This window comes from Peromyscus leucopus, chromosome 1, assembly GCF_004664715.2.
Source record: "Peromyscus leucopus breed LL Stock chromosome 1, UCI_PerLeu_2.1, whole genome shotgun sequence".
Taxonomy (NCBI): domain Eukaryota; kingdom Metazoa; phylum Chordata; class Mammalia; order Rodentia; family Cricetidae; genus Peromyscus; species Peromyscus leucopus.
Window position 1 is genome coordinate 62,800,330 of NC_051063.1, and position 23,541 is coordinate 62,823,870.

At 53.9% G+C, this 23,541-nt stretch overlaps 1 protein-coding gene across 1 annotated transcript in view; it reads right to left on the reverse strand.

The window, feature by feature from the left end:
* The window catches only part of Muc5ac (mucin 5AC, oligomeric mucus/gel-forming), a 29,287-nt gene that overhangs the window by 2,713 nt on the left and 3,033 nt on the right, over positions 1–23,541 (reverse strand). The window contains exons 6-43 of the mRNA XM_028867963.2: positions 23,373–23,463; positions 22,407–22,516; positions 22,074–22,287; positions 21,851–21,976; positions 21,543–21,660; positions 21,213–21,351; positions 19,948–20,058; positions 19,385–19,454; positions 19,164–19,301; positions 18,919–19,083; positions 17,291–17,385; positions 16,616–16,742; positions 16,087–16,342; positions 15,885–15,937; positions 15,362–15,462; positions 14,894–15,045; positions 14,528–14,666; positions 14,323–14,436; positions 14,031–14,210; positions 12,462–12,701; positions 11,973–12,129; positions 11,244–11,372; positions 10,792–10,963; positions 10,077–10,120; positions 9,797–9,982; positions 5,427–9,056; positions 5,003–5,205; positions 4,504–4,678; positions 3,913–4,163; positions 3,630–3,813; positions 3,165–3,363; positions 2,483–2,661; positions 2,022–2,112; positions 1,794–1,894; positions 1,622–1,653; positions 969–1,131; positions 502–606; positions 234–271 (exon numbers count right to left, since the gene is read on the reverse strand). Of these exons, the coding sequence (XP_028723796.1) occupies positions 234–271; positions 502–606; positions 969–1,131; positions 1,622–1,653; positions 1,794–1,894; positions 2,022–2,112; positions 2,483–2,661; positions 3,165–3,363; positions 3,630–3,813; positions 3,913–4,163; positions 4,504–4,678; positions 5,003–5,205; positions 5,427–9,056; positions 9,797–9,982; positions 10,077–10,120; positions 10,792–10,963; positions 11,244–11,372; positions 11,973–12,129; positions 12,462–12,701; positions 14,031–14,210; positions 14,323–14,436; positions 14,528–14,666; positions 14,894–15,045; positions 15,362–15,462; positions 15,885–15,937; positions 16,087–16,342; positions 16,616–16,742; positions 17,291–17,385; positions 18,919–19,083; positions 19,164–19,301; positions 19,385–19,454; positions 19,948–20,058; positions 21,213–21,351; positions 21,543–21,660; positions 21,851–21,976; positions 22,074–22,287; positions 22,407–22,516; positions 23,373–23,463 (8,778 nt within the window). The remainder of the gene's footprint in view (positions 1–233; positions 272–501; positions 607–968; positions 1,132–1,621; positions 1,654–1,793; positions 1,895–2,021; positions 2,113–2,482; positions 2,662–3,164; positions 3,364–3,629; positions 3,814–3,912; positions 4,164–4,503; positions 4,679–5,002; positions 5,206–5,426; positions 9,057–9,796; positions 9,983–10,076; positions 10,121–10,791; positions 10,964–11,243; positions 11,373–11,972; positions 12,130–12,461; positions 12,702–14,030; positions 14,211–14,322; positions 14,437–14,527; positions 14,667–14,893; positions 15,046–15,361; positions 15,463–15,884; positions 15,938–16,086; positions 16,343–16,615; positions 16,743–17,290; positions 17,386–18,918; positions 19,084–19,163; positions 19,302–19,384; positions 19,455–19,947; positions 20,059–21,212; positions 21,352–21,542; positions 21,661–21,850; positions 21,977–22,073; positions 22,288–22,406; positions 22,517–23,372; positions 23,464–23,541) is intronic.

A 23,541-nucleotide genomic window follows, 5' to 3' on the forward strand; every position in this document is an offset into this window, starting at 1 on the left:
GGGCCCGGACACCAGGTACTGGCAGCTTCAAGGATCTTGGGGCCAACCTTAACTGCACTGCACTGAGCTACATCCACAGAGGTTTGTGTCGTTGGTCTGTGCAGGAGCTCTGTGCCAGGGTCTACAGCGGCTTAAGAACTCCTCAGCTTCTCAGATCACGGGGCTCATGGAGCACCCCAAATGGGAAGCTCAACCGCTGCAGGCTGCCAGGCCTGAGCACCAGTGGTTCCTACCTGGTAGAGAGTCCCATTGACTTCACAGCCCTTCCGACCTGTCCAAGAGACATACTGGCTGTAGCCTGGGCCTTGCAAGGGCACAGCCTGACGCCTACATCAACACGTTCTGCTGCTAGTTACTGCAACACCTTGGGCTACCTTCCCACCAAGGGCTCCATGCCAAGCAACAACAACCCATCTCCAACCACCAGTGGCTTCATCGGGCTGGTCCCCTGGGAAATTCCAGGCCCCGGTGTAACTTGGTGCAAGGGTCGGGGACACTCACTGCTGCAGGTTTGGCTTGGGCAGCAAACTCCCTCCTCGTATGTGACCACCAGGCTGGAATTCTCCGGGCAGTGCAGAGGAGGAGGGCAGTGGCTGAAGTTGCAGACTGTGATAGAGAAAGCTGCTGTCAGGGGCTGGGCTTGCCCTGTACCTGCTTCTTTTCTGTCCCAAGGGCCTACCCCACCACAGGATGTCATGACAGTCCCCAGGACCCCAGAAGCAGGCTCTGGTCAGGCTGGACAGAGGAGTCTCCACCACACACACCTAAAGAGCACCTTCTAGGACATTGCCAGATCAGGACCCAGCAGGCTCCCTGTACTCAAGCAATGTACAAAGCCTGGGAAGGGATGGTGTCTACTCCCTTCCTCCTGGGACCATGTCCGCAGAGCTGGCTGCTGACCCAGTGTGCCTATGGCTCCTCAGGAGATAGTCCTACCTACGGATTTGGAGACAGTAGCAAAGGCTCACCACAGCTGAACTGGGGACAACACTGGCCAGCTTCCAGGCCTTCGGGCACCGGCACAAAGCCAGGCTCTGGACAGGTGGTCTGGGGACAGGGCTTCCTTTGGCAGGTCAGTGCGGCCTCCCTGCAGGTGCAGTCCTCGCAGCCGATGCTGATGGTGTGGCCCGGCTATGGGAGAAGGACACGGACCTGGCCTGTGAGTGAGCTGCTCAGCCCAAGGGCAGTTACAGCCAAGCCTCGTATTCAGGTCTCACATGCGCTGAGGGGCTGTGCAGCAAGTCTGGGGGAGGGGGCTTTAGGAGTGCAAGGCCTGAGGCCCTGAAGTCCAGGCACAGAGGCCAGGAGCAGAGGGGAGAAAAGGGCTTTGTCTGGTGGGCAGCCCTTCCCCTCCACCTCATCACACATCTCTTCAGGAAAGAAGGAGTCCCAGGGAAGGACAGGACTGACCAGTCCTCATGAGACACCCAGCAGCTCCAAAGCACAGGCATGGCAGAGAAGAAGGCCTTTCTGGAGCCTGTTGGGACACTGGCACTCTCCCTGCCTTTATCTGGCCTTTGGCACATGAAGAAAGCCCCACCACAGCCTTGCACGGCCTTTGTTTCCAGAACCTCCCGCCTCAGGCTCTGGCCCCCCAAGAACCACCACCATTTGTACCTACCTCCACAGGTTCTCCATGAGGCCCCAGACACCCTGTAGAGAGAGGTCCTGTCACTTTGGGCGGCCAAAGGGATGGGGCAGGAACAGGACCCATGTTGGGCACCATAGTGGGATCTGGGGTCAAGCCACATCCTGGCCCTCCAAACCCCCCATTACATGCCGTGGGGACATACATTGGCAGGAAGGCACGCAGATTGAATCATTAGTACTGAAAGGTGTCATGTTGTCTGGGCAGAAGCAGCCCTCTGTGAAGGGGCCAGCTTCTTGAAGGGTCCTGCAAGAAACAGAGAATTGGTGGGTCCTTCACCCCCAAGTAAGAAAGAACCCAGCCTAAGAAAGCCAAGTGACAGAAGTAGATCCCCAGGGCTTATCAGCCCTGTGAACAGAGGGCTGGCACTTACAAGCTGGTGCTGATGTCATCATTCCTATAGCAGTATTGAGGGTTGGTTGGGCCACATGGCTGGTATACTTTGTTATCAGGGCAGGTGAATGCTGCATGGAGAGAGGGCCACCCCTGAGAAGCCATTTCAAGGCCCCACTTCTGGGATCCTCCAAGCTCCAGCCACTGCTGAGTGTTGACACCCACTCAGAAGCCTTCAATAGCCATCTACAACCTGCCCCACGTCCCCAGGTCCTTCGCTCTATAGCTTGTCCAAGACAGCCGGCACCCCAGGCCCTAAGTCCACAGATACTTCCATTTGGATAATCCCCCTTTCCTGAAAACAAACTCAAAGCCCAGGGCTTTTCCCTTCAGGGAAGAATGGCCATGAGGCTTCGGGTCCTCCTCCTCTCTCAGGCTTCTGCCTAGAGCCTCTAAATTCTCACAACAGAGGACAGGAAGGCGGCCTGGCTGGGCACTCACGACAGGTATTGTTGGTCTGGCTTCTCCAGGGGATGCACCGGCCTTGGGCTGCACAGAGTGATGCGTAGAGTTCTAGGGCTGAGCACATCACCTCCAAGGTCAACCCATGGCAGGAGTCGAATAAGCAGCCTTCGTAGAATGCCAGCGGAGGGATGATATCATGGCAGGACTGGAAGAGACTGTGGGTGGGCAAAGACAGACACAGGTGGTGTGTAGCATCCATTATACTCGGGTTACCACTCACAGTGGGGGCTTCCAGATCTGTGGCATCTCCTTGGAGGTGAGGTTCTGGACAATGACTTAGCACCTGTGAGTCTGTCTTCTAAACCAAGGGACATCCCACTTCTGTGTGCGTGCCAGGAGAGGTATCAGCCAGAGCGCCGCTTCCTGCAAATGTCTCTCCCCTCAGCCTCCCTTATTCTGGAACGCTGTGCGCTGCCCAGGTGCAGGCAGTGACTGAGCTTGTATCAGTGAGAGGAACTGATAGAGCACTCCAGAGATGAGCCAACCTAGCCACTGCCAGGTGTGCAGCAGCGTGCCAGTAGTGACGACTATCTGACAAGATCCCTAGAGAAAGTGCCCAGACCCTAGAACAAGGCTGACCTCACTTTTCTTAGGAGCCTTTTGAGGACTGGGTAGCAGATGGAACCAGCAAGGTTACCCCCACTTTCTGGAATCTTACTTGCTTAGGAGGAGCTCACAGATTGGTGATGGTGGGCATGGAGCCTGCGAAGGACTGGGTACCACTGAAGTTGATGTTGGAGGAGGCCCTTGGCAGGAAGGCTGGTTGGGGACCTTCCAGTGGGGGGCCATCTTAGAACAAGAGGTTAGTGCCCCTCCCGGCAGGCGGCACTCATCCTTTTGGTCATTGGTACACGTGCCTGCGGGTGAGACAAGGGTCAGCCAGCCTGCAGGGCAGCAGAGCTGTGCCTGGGGGGCTCTTGCTGAGGGTCAAGGTGCTTGGCACCCTGTCTCATATCCTCTCCTGTGTGCCTGACTCTCCCATAAGCCAGTTTGGCTCCCAGTGTACAGGGAAGTCACCGTGGAACAAAGTAGATGTGAACCACATGTGTGCACATTCAGAAACCCCTCCAGGCCCACGGAGAAGCTGCTCCTAATACCCAAACAATATGTAGTGTGAGCTTACCACATTGGCCCTCTGTGTTGTTGGCGAACATGTTGAAGGGCACCTCAACAGAGAAGATGAGGCCTGAGAACATGACCTGGACACCAATATCCTGGATGGTCACATACATCTTGATACCCACGCGGGAGACGATAATGCCATTCTGCTGGAAGCCAGGATTGACTACCTTGTTGTTGAAGATGATCTGGATACAGATAGCAGAAGGAAGTTTAGAGTTAGGGTCCTCAACCTAGACCAAGCCTGCCACAGCCCCCTCCAAACACACACAGGAGGGCATGTCCACCTGGTTAGTCATGATCCCATCAACAGGCCTGCGGGTCAGCACCACGCGATCCTGGTGGTATTCCACGATGATGGACTGCGGGCAAGAAACACTGTCTCCAGGGTCACAGAAGTAGTTGTCGATGAGCACACGGAAGTGTCCAAACACAGGCACGATCTGCTGCACCAGCACATATGTGCAGTTATCCAGAAAAGTGTAGTAAGTGCCATCAAACGTGATGTAGTGGGGATCACCCCAGCCGCTGCAAACACCTGGTGGGGGGAGGTAGCTTACCTTATAAACTGGCTCTCATCCAGCGGGTCCAACCCCTCCCCCACTGCCTCCAAATCGGGAACTCTTGAGACTGTTGTACCCTTGTGACACATATGCATAGTCCCTTTAGACTTGACTGACAGGTCCTTCATAAGCTGCTGGGATTCTGAGACACAGAGAAACCTCCTCTTCTCCCACTGGGCTCTATGGCTCTGGGACTCGGTTATCTCCACTTGACATGCCCATCCCTGACCTGATAATGGAAACTCTTTCCTGGTGTCCACCTCATTCTCTCCTCCTCTGTCACGCCTCCCTTTGTTGAACACTATCCCCACTCACACTGGCACTGGAAGTGCTGGCAGCAACCGTCCTGGTCATCCACCTTCAGAGGTGGGTAGCCGTTGGCACAAGATGGTGCTTTCACTTCTGGGCACTGGCGTGGGCTCAGGGAGACGACATTGTTCCCCTCACAGGTGGCTTGGGAGCAATTAGGCATGTGCCAGATGTCCCCTTTCTGCAGAAACAAAGCCAGCTGTGGGTCTGAGTCCTGGGCCATGGGATCACCCTTCAGTTCTCAGGGGTATACCATCACCTCTGCCACCTTCCCCCTCATTGAGGGGGAATTTTAACCTCCAGCCTCAACACCCAACTACCCAACTATCAATGCAACACTGATGAACCAGACATGCAAAGCCATAAGAAGACCCAGCCCAAAGCTCACCCTGTGTCAACGGGGGCTGCTGTTCTTCCTGAGAACTTACGTTGAGTTATAATTGCAAATACACCAAGGTCTCCATAGTGGCCATCAGTCTCCAGGCAGGATAGCAGATAGACTTACCATTCTTGGAGGGACCACATTGCACCGATCCCGATGAATGACGGGTGTGGTGGTAGATGTAGATGTGAATAGAGCTGGTGTAGGGGACGGCGTGATGGTGGAGGGGCAGTCCTGACTAACACTTCTAACCACCTGGCAGTCCTGGCTACACATGGCATAGTAACAGTGGCCATCAAGATCTGTCTGGTTGTAGATGATGGATCCTGCAAGATCAAGAGGTATGTAGAGGTTGGGGAGGCTCTGGAGAAGACTGCTCCCCAGAGTGGGTTGCCAACCTCAAGACTTCCCAGTCAATTAAAAAGAAGGATAAGACTAGAAATGTTGAAAGGCCATTGCGGCATGATCTGCCAAACCCAAAGACGTTAACGGAAGACAATAAAGGTAAGGAGCACCTCGGGAAACTGCATAAAGATGTCTCACTTACCGATAGGATACAAATGGCCTGCCACGCTGCAGGAACAAGGGGTGGTAGAGTGGACTCTAGGGCTGGTCGATGAGGACGGGGACACAGATGAGGGTGACACAACTGGAAATGAGGGCTTGTGGGATGATGTCACAGGGGGAGTTGCAGAGGTCCCAGGGCAGCCTTCAGGAATGCGGCAGCACAGCACTCGCACCTCATAGTTGAGGCACATCCCAGAGACGTCCTTCTGGTCCCGGTTCCTGCACACCAGGCCCACAGTGGGGTCACACTGCACCACCTGACCCAGATCCTCCACCCTCATCTCAGGGTGGTTCTCAGCCCTGCATTCCAGCTGTGTGATCTCCTCTGGTCGGTGGCAGATCCTCTCTCCCCTCCTCAGGATGTTGCTGTAGGTTTCCAGGTCCCCTCCATGTGGACCAGGCACTGGGAAGTCAGTGTCGAACCACTTGGTCCAGTTGCACTGTGGCTGGCAGTGGGTGGTCCCTGGGAAAGAAGTCACCACAGAAGGAGACCCAGGGCCTGTGGTGCTGGCAGGAGCAGAGGTGGCTCTGGTTCCAGGAACAGAGATGGTACTGGTTTTTCCTATGAATGTGGTGCTGGCTGGCTGCACAGAGGTGGTGCTGGTGCTCCTGGTGGACATGGTGCTGGCTGGATGTCCAGAAGTGGTGCTGGATTTTCCTATAGGTGTTGTTCTAGTTTGGGACGTAGAGGTAGTGCTGGATGGCTGCCCAGATGTGGTGCTGGATTTTCCTATAGGTGTTGTTCTGGTTTGGGGCATGGAGGTAGTGCTGACTGGCTGCCCAGAGGTTGGTTTGGATTCAGGCATGGATGTGGTGCTGGCTGTCTGCACAGAGGTGGTTCTAGTGTCCCTGGTGAACATGGTGCTGGCCTCCTGTCCAGATGTGGTGATGGATTTTCCTATAGGTGTTGTTCTAGTTTGGTGTTTGGAGGTGGTGCTGACTGGCTGCCCAGAGGTTGAGCTTGTGTCTCTGGTGGACATGGTGCTGGCTGGATGTCCAGAGGTGGTGCTGGTGTCCCTGGTGGACATGGTGCTGGCTGGATGTCCAGAGGTGGTGCTGGTGTCCCTGGTGGACATGGTGCTGGCTGGCTGCTCAGATGTGGTACTGGATTTTTCTATAGAGGCTGAGCTGGTCTGGGTTTTGAGGGTGGTCCTCAATTTTTCTCTAGAGCGTGAGCTTGTTTGGGGTATGTAGGTGGTGCTTGCTGTCTGCCCAGATGTGGTGCTGGTGCTCCTGGTGAACGTGGTGCTGGCTGTCTGCCCAGATGTGGTGCTGGATTTTCCTATAGGTGTTGTTCTGGTTTGGGGTTTGGAGGTGGTGCTGACTGGCTGCCCAGAGGTTGGTCTGGGTTTAGGCATGGATGTAGTGCTGGCTGTCTGCCCAGATGTGGTGCTGGATTTTCCTATAGGTGTTGTTCTGGTTTGGGGTTTGGAGGTGGTGCTGACTGGCTGCCCAGAGGTTGGTCTGGGTTTAGGCATGGATGTGGTGCTGCCTGTCTGCACAGAGGTGGTGCTGGTGTCCCTGGTGGACACTGTGCTGGCTGTCTGCACAGAGGTGGTGCTGGTGCCCCTGGTGGACACTGTGCTGGCTGTCTGCACAGAGGTGGTGCTGGTGCCCCTGGTGGACACTGTGCTGGCTGTCTGCACAGAGGTGGTGCTGGTGCCCCTGGTGGACACTGTACTGGCTGTCTGCACAGAGGTGGTGCTGGTGCCCCTGGTGGACACTGTGCTGGCTGTCTGCACAGAGGTGGTGCTGGTGCCCCTGGTGGACACTGTGCTGGCTGTCTGCACAGAGGTGGTGCTGGTGCCCCTGGTGGACACTGTGCTGGCTGTCTGCACAGAGGCTGAGCTGGTTTGGGGTGTGGAGGTGGTGCTGGTTGTCTGCACAATGGTTGTCCTGGTTCGGGGCGTGGTCGTACTGATTGCTGCATGCACAGAAGTGGTGACAGGAGCTGAGCTGGGGACAGTCTCACCTGAGGTGCTGGAAAGAGTGGCAGGTGAGGTCCCAGGGCAGCCTTCAGGAATGCGGCAGCACAGCACTCGCACCTCATAGTTGAGGCACATCCCAGAGATGTCCTTCTGGTCCCGGTTCCTGCACACCAAGCCCACAGTGGGGTCACACTGCACCACCTGATCCAGATCCTCCACCCTCATCTCAGGGTGGTTCTCAGCCCTGCATTCCAGCTGTGTGATCTCCTCTGGCCGGTGACAGATCCTCTCTCCCCTCCTCAGGATGTTGCTGTAGGTTTCCAGGTCCCCTCCATGTGGACCAGGCACTGGGAAGTCAGTGTCGAACCACTTGGTCCAGTTGCACTGTGGCTGGCAGTGGGTGGTCCCTGGTTGAGTGATTGTGTGTGGACTGTTTGTGGCCCAGGTCTCTGTGTGTATTGTTGCTGAGTGAGTACTGGTGCCCTTGGTGGAAGAGGAATGCAAGCTTGTGGTCCAGTTGGTCTTTGTTTTTGTGCTTATTTCTCGTGAGGTCGGAAGTGTGGTAGCCGAAGCTGTGGAGCACAGGTCCACTACCTTACAGCATTCTATCCGGATCTCATAGTTATAACAAATGGGTGGCAGCTGGTTTTTGTTCAAACAGATCAAGCCTTCCTCTCGGTTACAGATTACATCCTGACCCAGCTCCTCCAGTGGAGTGTTGGGAAAGAACTGAGCCCTACACTCCACATTTCGTGGCTTCTCACAGAACTTGTAGCCTTTGGATCTCAGGTTTTTGAAAGTGTCAAAATCACCACTGTTTCTGTCAGGCCTAGGGTAGCTGCCATCTATCCAATCAGTCCAACTGCAAAGCTCCTGTGTGCATTCATGGGTAGTCTCGAAAGAGGCTGTGGTGGCCCCTGTGCTTGGGATGGACACAGACGATGTGGCTGAGGTTGGCTGTGGCATTGGGCTAGTAGTGGACAGATTTACTTTAATGGCGGTAGAACTAACTGGGCCAAGGGTAGTTGGACTTGGAGCTGATGAAAAGGGACGTGAGGAAGAGGGGAAAGGACTTGGAGCATGGGTAGAGCGACCTGAGATAACTGTGCTCTCTGTGTGGGCAGTTGAGGTGACAGGGATTAAGGAGGTTGTGGTCCCCATTGTAGCTGTCCTGGAGGTTATCAAATGGGTGGTCTGCGTAGGACCACTGGAGGTTGGACAGCTGATGGGGGTACAGCACTGAATTCTGATCTGGTAGTTGTCACAGAGCCTTGACACCTGATCCCTGTTGTGACAGGTCAACCCTACAGCTGTACTGCACTCCACCTGCTGCCCCAGCACATGAAGCGGCACCTCAGGGGTGTCCTCAGCACGGCACTCCACTGCCCTTGGTGCTTGGCAGATCTGGTAGCCATGGGCACGGAGGTTCTCCAGAGTCTCAAAGTCACCACTGTCAATGCCACGTCCAGGATGGCTGACATCCATCCAGGGAGACCAGTGGCACTCCTGGCAGCCTGGTGTGGTTGAGGTGGAGGCCATAGTAGATGCAGTCAAGGCAGTGGCAGGGGTCTTCACTGACGACATGCTGCTGGTTGTCGGCACAGCCCTGCTTGGGGACCCTGTGTATACCACACTCAGGGTAGGGCTGGGATGTGTGCTGGAGGGTGGCATTGAGGTCATGACTGTGGACAAAGGTAACAGGAGTGGACATTAGGGCCTTGGTGCTGTCTGTCTGGTCCCTGGTCACATCCTCCCTCCTCATACATCAGCTGCCTTGGGTCTCACCACCATGGTCATACTAACTTTGAAAACTGAATATCAGAGCCACATCACTTAGCCTGTCTTCTCAGAACCTACCTCTTGGCGGACAGAAGTAGAGTATATTGGGCCCACAAACAGACAAATTAATCTCCTCTAAAGGCCATGCCCTGAGCAGAATCTATATACCTATACCTCTCAAAACTAGCTTGGGGTGGGGAAACTCTGACAAACCCCAAACAGGATGAGACCTCAGGGATATCTAGTGATCCATGTAATCTAAGGCAAACAGGCAGCTATGAATTCTGGGAAAATCTTATGTTCATCCAAATACTGGCCTGGGGCCACTTGTGCTTAGGGCCTGTAAGCTAAGGCACACACTCCCTTGAGATCGGGTCCAGTAGCTACAGAAAGTGGTGCCATAGACACCAGGCCTTCCAGAGTGGGTCAGGGAGATTGATCCCTTCCTGCTGTGAGATAAAAGCAGGGTACCCATGGTCCAGATACCCAACTCCTGGGCCCCTTCTTGAGCCTCGGGGCCTGACACCAATACCCAGAGCTAGCCATTACCTAACATTCTGCAAGAGAAGCAGTACCAGTCAGCAGGAAGAGAGACACCCCAACTAAGCCTAACGTTTTCTGCCACCAGCCACGTCTGCCTTACCAACTGGTGTGGAGAAGGAGAAAGTAGTCGGAGGGGTGGGGGTGGTGGAGCTGCAAGCTTCAATGGTCCTTTCAATGGTGCCGTTGGCCCTGCAGTGTGCAGAGATACAGCCTCCCGTGCCATCTGTCGTGTGGTAGATGATTTCCCCAGGATGGAAGTGTTGCCCATTGTAGGTACAGACACAGGCTGTGGGAAATAGACGTTTAGCCAGTCAGGGGGGTGCTAAGACAATGACTTCCCCCGCCCTGTCTCCAGATCAGAGAAAGCTGCAGGTGCTCACCACCAGCATCATGGGCACAGCTCACACCGTTCTCCGTGCAGATGCTGTCAAGAGAAGGAAGAAGTGGGACTGAGTGCGTGGGAACGGGAACTGCCTGCACCCAGTGTGCTTAGCATTGGTGATGAAACAGCTCCATTACAGCCCAAGCTGGACGCTGCAGTCCCGACCCGGTCCTAACCTTCAGCCTTTCAGGATCTGCTCACACTCTCTCAAACATCTCCCCCCGACACCTCATCAATAACCAATGGAGACAGGTGGACTTTGATGGACATCGTCCCCTCGTCCCTGGGAGGATATCTTGGCTGAGGACACCATCGCATTCACACACAGCTGGATTTTAGGTCAAGGTAGTCCTCCCTTTCACATGAGCCTTAGGCCAAAGGCATCCTTCCTCTCAGCTGAGTCTCGGGCTGAGGTTTGTCCTCTCCTCATCTGAGCCCCAGGCCAAGGGCACCCTCCCTCCAAGCTCAGCCACAAGCCAAGGGTGCTGTCCTTCCTCTCAATGGAGCCTAAGAAGAGTGTTGTCCCTCCTAGCTGAAGTTCAGGCCGCTGGGGCTCTGGCAGGTGTGTATGCAAGGGACCCCCTAGGCCTGGAGCTGTCCCTTGTTCCCCTCTGCTCCACCTTGGGCTGAGGGTGCTTCTAGACCCCAGACTGATGTTGTGCTTAGATTCACCATGGCGTTCCAGGTTCTACATCACTGGCTGAATGACTTACCAGGAATAGCAGTTCTTGTCTGAAGGCACTGTTGCACCTGGTCGGTACAACTTTCCGTTGACACGGCAGGGACGAGGTGGTGGAGGTGAAGGGGTGACTGTACAATTGCGTACACACTGCATCGTACCCTCATCAAAGATGGGGGCTGTTGGTGGGCACTTGGGGTAGCAGCCTGTGAACCAAGAGACCTGTGTCCCAGAGAGTCTCCCCCTCCCGCCCCCCACCACCCCAAGCCCTCTCACACCAGGGCCCTGGTCAGTCCCCAATGCCTAGCCTCATTCACACTAGTGTTTGAGGTTGAAGCTATACAGGCTCCTAGTGGAATCAGGAAGAATTCATCCCAACCAAGCATCCCATAAGAAGACCCCAGGGCTTGGATCCCAAGATAGACCCCAGTCAAGATCCTAGGAACCCAACAGACCCTGACCCTCCAAGTTCAGCCTTCAACCTACCTTCAAGGCCGGGAAGATCATGTAGGCAGTGTCCATTAGGGTTTTGGCAGGTGCGCATGCAGGGAGCCCCACATGGCTGGTAGTGCCACTCACACTGACCCTCTGGGTTGTAGTAGTCACAGAATAGCGCTGGAAAGCAGGGAGATTTGCTGGCACCTAGGGTCTTCTAGACCATTTCCCCACCCCACCCTGAGAGAAGGTGGCTCAGATAAGGGTTTCGGGCTGATCGGGGTGCCAGAGAGGCGAGCATCAAATGGGACTCTCCAGCTACAGCAGCTGCCCCCAGCCACAGGCCTCCCTGAAGGCTTCATATAGACTGCGCCTAAGAAGGTGAACTGATGCCTCCAGTGTAGAACATTTTCTGAGGTCAGGCTTCCTCCTACAGATGCTCACCCTCATTTCTGTTTTCCTTAGGAAACTATCGGCCCTTCAGTGCTTCCTGATGGACATGCAGAGCTGGGCTCTCCTGTCTGGAACCATAGTCCTTCCCAGGGTACTCAGCAGACATCCTAGCTCAGCCCCTGCAGTCCCCGGCCCATGGAGCTACCCCTGTTACAGCCACCTGTTGAGTGGCCCAGTATTTATGCACATGCATGTGCAGGACACACACAGATGGACACACACATTGGAGGTGTGTGTGTCTGTGTGTCTGTGCACGCGTGCGCACAGGGGAGGCTATCACCCACCCATCCCCAGTTCCACCCTTCAGCAACACAAAGCCCCACTCACGGCAGATGTCTGGTGTCCTCCAAGACACACACACTCCCACTTCATGACAGGCCTGGGCATAGGCAGCCACGGCAGTGCAGAAACACTCGCAGTCACCCCCTGAGTCACAGGCACACGCGTCACTCACACAGGCTTCATAGTACTTGGCGGGCTCCACCTGAAAGAGACCAAGGCTTCAGGCTCTGGGGACTCCTGTCCGCCTCCACTCTTAGTGCATACACTGGTCTAATAATTTGGGCTAGTTTCTACTAGTGTTCATAGTGACAAATGTATGACCATGAACGTCCCGCCAGTATATCATGGTGTCCATAGGCTGACTCTGATCATGGAGCTGCCTGAAGCTTCCTCAGCCCATGTTCAGAATTAACAGCCTCCAAACCATAGCCCATTCTGGAGTACACATGTGAGTTCCCAACCCCGAGACACCCACACCCTTGGCTGATGGTTTCTCTATCCTAAAGTTCAGACCACACAGTCCCACTGTCGTACATGGGCATGGCAGGCAGTGAAGGTCTCACTGTTGATGATGCTGCATTGCTTTTGGGCCCAGGACTTGCGATAAGGGTTGGCAGTGCAGGGGTCCTTGGACACCACGGCATCTGGGCAGGATGGCGAGAACTTCCAGCTGTTTCCAAACTCCAGCATGTCGCTGACCACAGACTGGCTGCGCGTGGTGAAGTCATTGATGGCATTGTCGTCAAAATTCCCACACAGGCCACAGACCCTGCCCTATAGAAGCACAGAGATTAGAGATAGGGACCTGAGCCCCCTTCCTGAACCCTGATATCTGCTCTGCTCTATTACCATGCAACTTCCTGAAGGATGCACCCAGGAAGAACAGCAAGTGTGAGTTTAGAAGGCCCTTTGTTGTCCAGTGGTGGTGCAAGGCACTTGTGCCCATCTGTGTCTGTCCCCAGGCACGACCCCTGCCCATGACATCCCAGGAGGTCTGTGAGTTCCCCCAGCTGGGCAGCCCAGGAAACCTCATTCTCCGTTCTTCCCATAAAGCTGTTTTGTCCCTCTTCCCTCCACCCCTACCCCCGGGCCAGTTCTCAGTCCCTTTGCAGGGTGAGCATGGAGCTGTGACATTCAGCTTAGAGTCTGCCTTGAATAGCAGTCCAAAATAGCAGCTCACTGCAGTGAGCTGGACAGTGGCCCCACACTTGTCCTTTTCTAACCCTGGGGCTTGTGAGTGGGGCCTTCTTAGAAATAGAATCTTTAAAGGTATAGTCAAGTGAGATGAGGTCTCACTAAGGCAAGAGTGAGTCCTGTCTCCTGTCTAGTGTCCTTACTAAAGAGAAGAATACAGACAGAGCTACACACTCAACCAGGTGACAACAGAGATAGAGACCAGGATGATGAAGTCACAATCCGGGGATACCTGGAGCCCCAGAGACTAAAGAGGCCAGAAAGACCCTCCTAAGCCTCCGGAGAGGTTGCAGCCCTAACACATCATCTGGGCTCCCGGGGTCCAGATACAAAAGAGAACTGGCCACCCAGTTTGTGTTAGAAAACTCCAAGACACACACAGCAAGGGACCTCCTCACTGCTCTTCTAAAGGTCCTTCCCATCCATCCCCTCCCCCCTCTCAACAAATTATTATATTAATTTACTCTATGTGTGTATATGAGGGGTGCACATGCCACAGAGCTCTTGTGAAGGTCCAAGGACAACTTGTAGTCAGCTCTGCTACCTTGTGGGTCCTGGGGACTGAACCTCAAGTCTGAGGTCATAAGGCTTGTCGACAACTGAGCCATCTCCCTGGCTCCTCTTTCTCTGTCTCTCTTTGTCTGTGTGTGTGTGTCTTGATCTCTTCACTCTTCCTGTCCATCTCTGACTATCTCTGTCTCTCTGTATCTCTGTCTCTCTCTGTCTCTCTGTCTCTGTCTGTCTCTCTATCTGTCTGTCTCTCTCTCTTTCTTCTCTGTCTCTCTGTCTCTGTCTGTCTGTCTGTCTGTCTGTCTCTCTCGCTCGCTCTCTGTGTGTTTCTGTCTCTCTCTGTTCATGCCCCCAGCCCCTGAGATGGGTAACAGCAATGCTTCCCTGTCTCAGTCTCACCTTGAACTCAGGGCTGAGTCTGAGAAAGATGCTGGTCTTCCTGTCCCACAGAAGCACCAGGCCAACGTCAGTTTCCACCACCAGGTAGATGCCCATCTGGTGGACATAGTAGGGGGGCTCCTGCCCCACGCCCTTCTGGACCACCTCCACCTTGCCATCACTCAGCTTCAGTTCATAGTTCTGTGCGACAAAGCATCCTCAGGGCCTAGCCAGGACCACCACCACCCCTGCCTGTGTGCTCCTGCACCACTGTGGAGCCCCTGGGCTGTTCTGCCAGCTCCATTCCACTCACCCCCAGGAAGATCTTGATGTCCTTGGAGCAGGTGGTCCCTGTGGTACCACAGGGGATGTTCTCAGTGACAACACGAAAGGCATCCTGGGAGCTGCCATTCCCACCACAGTGGTCCTAGAGGAACAGAAGGCCATTAAGGGACAGGGAAGGATGTGAGTACCTGGGGCTGTGGGTGGCCACAGGTGAGGCTGGCAGCCAGGCATACCTGCAGCAGTGTGTACTCGCAGTTCCCACTGAAGCTGTAGCGCTGCCCATCGAAAGTGAGGTAGTGGCCATCCCCATACACAGCACAGGTGGCCAGGCAGGGCTTGTCGGTACACCGCCACATCCTGTCCTCACAGGTGCTGCATAGAAGAAGGTGGAGGTCAGCTGAGGGCTCCCGCAGGAATGAGAACCTTCCCAGAGGCTCTGTGGGGACCCCTTACAGGAAACGGAAACACAGAGCCCAGATCCCTTGATAGTCTGGGGTGTGCACGTCCATCAGAGGCCATGCTGGAGCTTAGTCCATGCCTAATAAGGACCTCTGTACCTAGTGACAGCTTGGATACCCACCTCCCCTGCCCTCACATACCAGTTGTTGCAGCCCACTCGGATGGTCTCCCCAGGCCTGTAAGTAGCCTCGTTGTGCACACAAGGACAGTCCTCAGCAACAACACAGCCTCCATTACCATCTGCCACCAACCCATGTGGGCACACACAGCCAGGCACACATTCGGAGCTGTACTGTAGGACATATGGACAAGGTAAGTGAGACTGGATGTAGATGGATGTCTGGGGCTGGCATGGCTACTTGGTCTGCAGGACTGCAGCTGCCATGGGAACAGGAAGCCCAACAGCAGGTGACCAGGGATGCTCTGGGAACACAGCCCAGCCAGGCTGCCCTGAAGGCCCTCAGCATTGGAGAGCCCTGCTGCTCTGCACCAAGAGCCGCCATGAAGAAGCCTGATGGTCTCCACAGACACCATAGCAGGACAGGTCAAGAAAGTAAGGGGGTCACCAAGAAGGTCCTAGGGAGGGTTCTTCGGGAGTGGTCACTTACACAAGTCATGTCCAAGGTGTGACAGCTCTTCTGACAGCCAGCTCCGGTGTCCCCAGGTGTAGCATTGCGGCAGTCAAAATAGATCATGGGTGCATCACACACTGGAGAAGGAAGGGGGCCAGTGAGGTGATGCCATCCACCCCTGCCAAGCCTTCTCAGAGAGAGGCCAGTGCTGTAACAAACATCTCAGCCTTTTGTTTCCAGACAGCCAAGCATGTGGCTGCCCTGTGGCGAGGGCAGGGTGCACATCTGTGTTATGCGTGCTGGAGTGTATGTGAGTGTGTGTGTGTGTGTGTGTGTGTGTGTGTGTGTGTGTGTTGAGAGTGCACTGAGTGCTTTCACGATTATGTGTGCACAGTGTCCACACCCTCATCTCCCCTGTTCCAAAGCCCAAGGCACAGACTACACCAGACACAGTGAAACTGATCATTAACTCCAGCTCTGTTCACTTGGGATGGGCATCAACCCCGACATGTCTTTGGAAGTATTCTCCCAGAGTTGACGGACTCCCTCACAGGCTCACCTGGAGTCGGAGCAGGACCTCCGATGCAAGTCAAGGTTCCTTGGGTGCAGGTGCTGTGAATAGAGGGCTGTTAGCACATCATCCACTCTGGGCCCCGTGAGTCCCTGCCATGTCCTCCTTGTCTGCATAACTACAGGGTGCATGGGAGCAGGGTGACCAGGGGTCCTCTGCGAAGACAGTCTGCCAGACCTAAGGGTCTTACCAGATGGCCCCACTGTCGTGGACTGACTCGCCATTGGGAACCGTGGATCCCCTGTGGTAGCAGGGACAGCTGGTGGCCTGCACGCATTTGCCTGAGTCATCCAAGAAGGTGCCTGCAGGGCAGGTGCAACCATCTACAGGGATGAAGTTGACGTGGCAGGTGACATCTTCCTCATTCAGAGAACGACAGGTGGGCTGGCAGGTGCTGATGTGGTAGTGGTAGGTCATCGACTTGGGGCAGGTTGTTGTAGGCTTTGCTGTGGGGGAGCAGAAGGAGGGGGGACACTGAGGACACTGGTGGACACACAGCCCAGCAATCAACAACAGAAGACCTAGCAGTTCAAGGCCTTTCCAGCTCCCCCAGACACTGTCTCCTGTCTAGGGCTCTTGGTTGCAATGGCATGGGTCTCCCTTAGTTTCAGAGACTGGTGTGGTGATAGGACCCTTGGAGCATCCAATCAGCTGCTAGGCAATAGGTGGGGCCCTGATCTGTAGAGAAAGAGAGCCCAGCTTGCCCACAGAACACTCACTGCAGACGCTGTCCCTCCAGCCACTGAGCAGCACGCCTTTGGCGGCACAGGCACGCACGTAGGAGGACAGGGCCGCGCACATGCAGTCCTCGCTCTTCTCACAGTTGCACGTGTCAAACATGCAGTTCTGGGGGTGGGGACATCAGAGCATCAGGGACCCAGCCTCACATCTGGGAGCCTGGCATCTGACTGAGTGCCCCTGCCATCCCAACATATTCCCACCTCCCTTGCCTTCCTCAGGACACTTCCCCATCCCCCACCCCTCTGTAGTTTATTTGAATGTTGATGTCTCACATGTAGCCAACCTTCCCTCTAGGACATGGATTCTGGAAAGACCTTGTCCCTTTATCTCTGTGGCCCACCAGATCCAGCCCTGCAACACTGTGTCTTTCTCACTGTCATATTACTCATATTTCTCAAAAGCTTCATGTTTAGCCCTGTTTCTAGTGTAGACCAGAGGCTTGATGATCTAAACTCAATGAATAAACATTAAGTGAATAAGTGAAGGAATATGGATATCAGGAATGGAACCAGAGATGCAGACTGGGAGAATATTCCTGCTACCTGCTCCACCTGCTATCTGTCAGTTGCCTCCCTCCAGTGTCCTCTGATCCTCCCAAGAGGGGGCACACAATGCAGTGTTGGAGTCCTAGCTAGCCAAAGAGTGGGCATTACCGAGAAGTAGGTGCTGGGGTTCACGGTGGTGTGGCACTGGGAAAATGGGCCACTGGCATCCGTCAGCTGAGAACACCAGTGCTGAGCATACTTCTCTGTGGATAGAAGAGGCCCATCAGCTGCTTATTAACCTAGGCCCCCGAGTTCCCCCACTTGGGGTTTGTAACACCTTGCATCTCTGTGCAAACAGATATCATGGGCACTTAGCCATACTGCACACGGATGTCATTGCAGCATACATGAGGCATGGGAGAGCTACAGTCATTGTTGCTCTTCTTTCCTATGCCCCCAGAGTCCTCACCCCCCAGCAATCACCCCATGGTGAGTGGCCATCACCATGGACAACAGTCAAGACTTCTGGACCAAAATACAGAGGGAAAGGGGGCAGTACCAGCTGATACTGAACCCCTCTTCCTCAACCCTACTTGGGGGGATGAACAATGTCACTACTACATTAGAGTCTGTGTCCTTTCTTTTACCCTGAAGCAGGGTCCCTAATATCCAACACCCTGTGTACACAGTGCAGCAGATGAAGTCCTTAACCATCTGTGACTCTGCCCTGGAGATCCCTCATGTCCTCCCTGTCAGGTGGCATGCATGGATGCTGGTCACCACTCTTCCCTGGAGTACCCACACTTGTTTCACTTGTAATACTACATGGTATAAACTTCAGCAATATATTTTTCTAAAATACTGCTTGCCTTCAAGAAGACCGAACTTTTGCCAGATGCTGTAGCCAAGTTAATAAATAATAAGCCTTGTGGCCATTTAAGACAGTGTACTCAATCTGCTGTCCTACTGTGTTCTTGGCCTGTTCGAGTTTAACCTGACTTTAAGAGAACAGTATAACTGACCTTAATATTCCTTGGATTTCCTCTGTAATTAGCTTTACAACCTAAGCTAAATGTATAGTTTTAATCTTGAATTGTGTACTTCTCCATGCCCCTTACCCAGAATAATGAAAGTGTGTTATGATCATCGTTTGCTGAAAGCAGCCAACAGGTAGGAAGCAGCATTAAGAAAAACAAATATCCCATAAATGTTGGCAGCAACATGCAGATGCAGATTGATAAAGCCTGTGTGCAGTTTTGAGTGCTATCCTGGGTCAGCTGCAATCAGTAAAGTAACTTTTTCCTTTGTAAAACTCTGCTGAAAATTTCTATGGAAAAGAATTCCTCACTCATTCCCCATACCATATTTTCCATGCTGTTCAATAAACACAGGGCAAACCCCTTTGTTATAGACAGGCAGCAAGGACAGGTCAAATACAATCGACGGGCCACTGACTACAAACTACAGACAGATGGAAAACACTGTCAGAGAAATGCAGGATTCCAATTCGGGCTCACTTTCAGTCAAACTATTCCAAGAGGAAGCTTCCTTCTTTCATTCCTCAATATGACATCGATGCCTTTTGGTACCCTCCCTGGGGTGTCTTCAGTGTGTGATTGACACAATGCACTACACACTAGTCTTCCTATTCACCACTTCAGGGCCGACAGCTGGACCCCAGGCCAGGTCAGAGTTTGCTGAGAAAATGCTTCTTGGAAAGTAACCAGCTCAGCAATGGAAGCAGGTAAACCAACCCCTACGCATTCAACAGAACACAGACCAACAACTAGACTCACCGTTCTCCACGCTGAGCGAGCAGGGGTCCTCAAAGTTATTCCTGATGTTAGGACAAGCTGCCTGCGTCTTGAAGGTATTGAAGAAGGCAGCTGCTGTGCCCTCCACAACCCCACTCATGGTCTGGAAGTCATCGGCCTGGATACTGTTGAAATTCCCACAGAGCCCTGGGGACAGGAGGGCAGGTTGAGGCCCCCTGTGGGCTCTAGAATGGAATGGGCTGAGGCCCAGAGTCAGCGCCCCTTACCGCAGGTTAGACCCCTGAGCTCAGGTGCCAGCCGCACAAACACTTGCATGATGGGCACCAGCTGGATCTCCAGCTGCAGACCCAGGTTGGTCTGGGCAATGATGAAGAAGGTTGAAGGCCGGAAGAGGGTAACATTGGCTGTGGGCAGAAGATGAGGGTTTCAGGGTGGGGACGCCCCATAGGATGGAAATACACAGTTTAGATTCACAAGCAGCTCTCACCTGTAGACACCGGCAACTGGGTATAAATCTGGTTCACAAAGACCTCTCCAGTAGCTTTCACCATGACCACCTAGAAGCAATTCCAGAGTCAACTGGGGCCAGTATGGCACTGAGGCAGTGTCTCCTCAACTGTTCCCTGGTAACCCACACAGGCTGTGAAGCATGCTTGCTAGGTCTGGGAGACCCTGGGCTACAAAGCTGTAGTCCCCATGTGGTCAACTTATGTCCCAAGATCTGTCCACATATTTTCCCTGATTTTCTAAACTTTCAAAAGGATCATAGTCTAAGTAATATTAAAAACAGAAATTAATGTATACAAAGTAATGTCAATTGAGTTGCACTGGATAGAGATGCTTGAATCCTCTTTCTAACTGGTACAATCACAAGAGCCCCAGAGCCAAACTCCTGCAATCTTCTGAAGAGTCCCCAGAAGGAGCCCCAAATAGTGGATGCACTCACTGTTCAGCATGTGAATCCAGGTGACTGGCCATGTGGACATACTCTTTCCACCGCCTCCCAGAAACCCCCTGCCCGAGCTCTCCTCAGCTCCCCTGTGGACTCACCGTCTTGGCCCCACCCAGGCTCAGTGTCACACTCTTCAGACAAGTCTCGCTGTCTGTCAGTCCGCACTTTCGAAGCTCAGCCAGCACACTGAAGATGTTGCTGTCACAGGGCTGCAGGGAGAGACGCCGGTCCTCACACACTGCCCAAACCCCTGTCCACCCCATCTTCCCTCTCCTCCAGTCCCCGCTGCCTCCCCTTGTGGGAAATTCCTGGTCCACCATTGTCAAAGACTCTAAGAAGCAACCGTTGGATTTTAGGAGGAAGGCTCCCCTATTCCCTAACAAGGGGGCTTAATACACCTACTGAGTGCAATAATTCTAAAAGCGAAGTTGAGAGGGAGATGTAGCAGGGGGAGACTGAGGGGAGTTGGGAGGGGGAGAGGAGGTAGATGATCAAAATACATTGTATACATATATGAAATTTTCAAAAAGTAAAAGTTGTTTCGTTTTGTTTTTAAGATCAGTGGTTTCCCAAGTGGGGAGGGAGATGCTCAGGTGGAGTCTAGAGTGGCCAGCATGGTGAACTCCTGGGTGACACTAGCTAGTAATGCAGAGTACACACAGGACATTTCACACCAGTCAAATCCTGGGGCATGCTCGCGAGTGACCCTGTTGGACGCTGCCGTGGATGGTAATGGCTGGCTGGTTTCCATTATCAGTCATCACCAATATGATAACACTAAAGCAAACTGTCGGTACAGGGAGACTGCTGGGCGTGGTGAGGCTTGGGAACTCGCTGGACTTTCTAGTTAGTTTATTGGTGGACATAAAACTGATCCAAAAATAAAATAAGACAGGGACTGGAAAGATGGGTCGATGATGAAGTGTGTACTGCTCTTGCAAAGGGCCCAAATTCAGTGCCCAGCACCCATAGCAGGTTGCTCCCAGCCACATGTATGTAAACTCCAGCTCTAGGGGACCTGATGCCTCTTCTGGCCTCCATGGGCACTGTGCATAGATACCCACAGAGAGACACATGCATACACATGAATAAAAATATATAAATAAAATAATACGTCTCTTTAAAAGGACAAGGTTAGAGAGGCCAAAGCAGTGAGCAGGGGTCATTCAGCACCAGAGGCTCAGTCAACAGCTGAATGACTCCATGGAGCCCTGAGCCAACTGGCAGAAGTAGTTCCTCACAGTTTCACCGCGAAGTCCCCAAGGTCTCCCTGGTGCAGCAGTGACGGAGGCCTAGGCTGGTGACACCTGGGGAGGCCCACGCCCCCCCCACACCAAAGGCCCCAGGACAGCATAGGCCTCACCTTGCTCAGCACGTAGCTGCAATCCCCGTGCACTGTGTATTGCCTTTCGTCAAATGTGGAGAAGTGGGCACCCCCCAGCACTGAGCAGGTGCCAGGGCACGGGACCTCCTGGCAGCTCCACTGACCTCCAGAGCACGTGCTATGAGTGAGAAGAAGGATACATCGTGTACTGGTCCCAGGAACAACAGTCCTGATATTTTTGCCACCTAGACTGAAGGCTCCTGCCCATGGGGCATTGGCCACAACAGCCTGGGACCTCACCAGTCCACACACCCTGAGGAAGTAACCCTGGCGTATGTCAGGCTCTTGGGTGGGAAGCCCAAGACCTACCATTTGGTGCAGTCGGTAGAGTAATTGGTACCGGGTGCATATGCGGTCCCATTGTAGAGGCAGGCACACTGGGACACAGGGACACAGCCAGTCTGGTTGATGTCATCAAGCACCGTCCCTGAAGAAAGCAAATCCGTGTGGCAAGTGTCATCTAGAAACCTCAGTAAATCTCAGCAACACAGAGACACCTCGGGTCAGGGTCAGAGGGATCTTTCACCAAGGCTGAACAATGGTAGCACGACCACCCATGCAACTGTGTGCTTTGGAGGTCCTGTGTTTGGATTGGTGGGGAAGAGACTCCATCTTACCCTCAGGACAGAAGCAGCCGGCAACACAGTGGTCCTCACAGACCTGAGAGCGCTGGAAGTTGGAGCAAGTGTCCACACAGGGTGAGCCACATTCCTGGTGTTGCATGTTGAGGGGGCATGTTGGAGCTGCAGGGAGACCAGAAAGAAAGATCGTATCAGGCCAGATCCTACTTACCTGTTGGATGATGCTATGATGGTGGGGAAGGGAGCTGAGAGCACTCACAGCAGAGGTCGGGACCCCGCCAGTTCTGGGGCTGTCCTCCAGCATGGGCACACTGCCGGGAGTACTCAGCCAGAGTATGGCAGACACAGCTGGACAGGTCAGGGCTCTCACAGAGACAGAGGTCCTGCTGGCAAGCCTCCAGGTAGCTGCTGGTGTCCACCAGGGCCGAGCAGTCCGAGAACAGATGACCTTTCAGGATCTCCTCACAGATGCCCTGGACAAGGGCAAGACCCATGCTGAGTTCAGACCCCTGGCTTCCCAGAAGCACCTGGGTCATCCCAGAGCCCAAAGCCCTCCTCCCCACCCTGCCCGCCCATTCCTCTCAAGGCTCACAAATCTGGTGGAGCAGTTCTTCTGGGGCACAGGGAGGGGGTCCTGGCACTGTTCTGTGGGGCCATCCATCTTCTGGAGGTTTCCAAACTCAAGAGGTGTCAATCTAACATCTGCAGGAAGTCCAGAGCAGCTCTGTCTACAGGTCCCAGGCCCCCAGTCCATCATCCCAACAGCCAAGTCCAAAGGGCTCCCCATTGAGAAAGTCCATGTGGTCCTGTGATCCCTGCCTGCCTTCCCCAGCCTCGCTGCCTGGGATGCTGATATCTGGAACCTATGAGAGGAGCCCAGAAAGAGCTTGGAGTTCCTAGGGCAACAGGAAGAGTGGGTAGAGGTCTTAACAGATGCATAGCCATCAGACGTAGCCCAGAGGACTGTAGAGTGCACCTGACATCCCATCAGCCCTCAGACTCTCTGCCTGACTCTGCCCACAGCCTGGCCTGACAGGGGCAGCCATATGCACAGTCAGGGTCTGTTACCCACAGCTTATATGGGACTTTGGGGGACTGACAGAGGAGGGCTGGTGCAGCCACATTTGTGATGTCACTGCTTGGAGGTAAAGAAATGTGACCCTCCCAAGGTGAAGAAAGCAGGGATGATTCCGTGTGAGGATTTGTGTCCTCAGAATAGGAGTACCAAGAACCAGAGGCTTCCCCGCCTGCACCTGTGGGGTGTGTCAGAGCGTCAAGAGTGTACATGCATCTGAGTGTCGGTATGTGCAGATATGTCTGTGTGCACTTATGCATGAGCTGTAATTGTGGAGAGGGAAGCCTCTGTGTGTATGTGTGCCCATGGGAACTGCGGGCGTGTGTGTGTGTGTGTGTGTGTGTGTGTGTGTGTGTGTGTGTGTATCAGAGACAGAGACAGACAGACAGAGAGAGCATTTGTTTGTATACACATAGAGACACACGGTTTGGGATACTGGGAAACTAAGCCCCCTGGGGCCCTGGGGCATTGCCTGGGACTTACTGTGGGAGAGGAACTCGCTGGACTCTGGGCTGCCATTGAAGTCTCCACAGAGACCACAAGTCTTGTTGAAATACTTGGTGTCCAACTCCAGCTGAAATTGGAGGAGACATCAGACACCTGACCCCCCTGTCTCCCATTTTCTGGTTGTCTGTATACAATGTGAAGTATA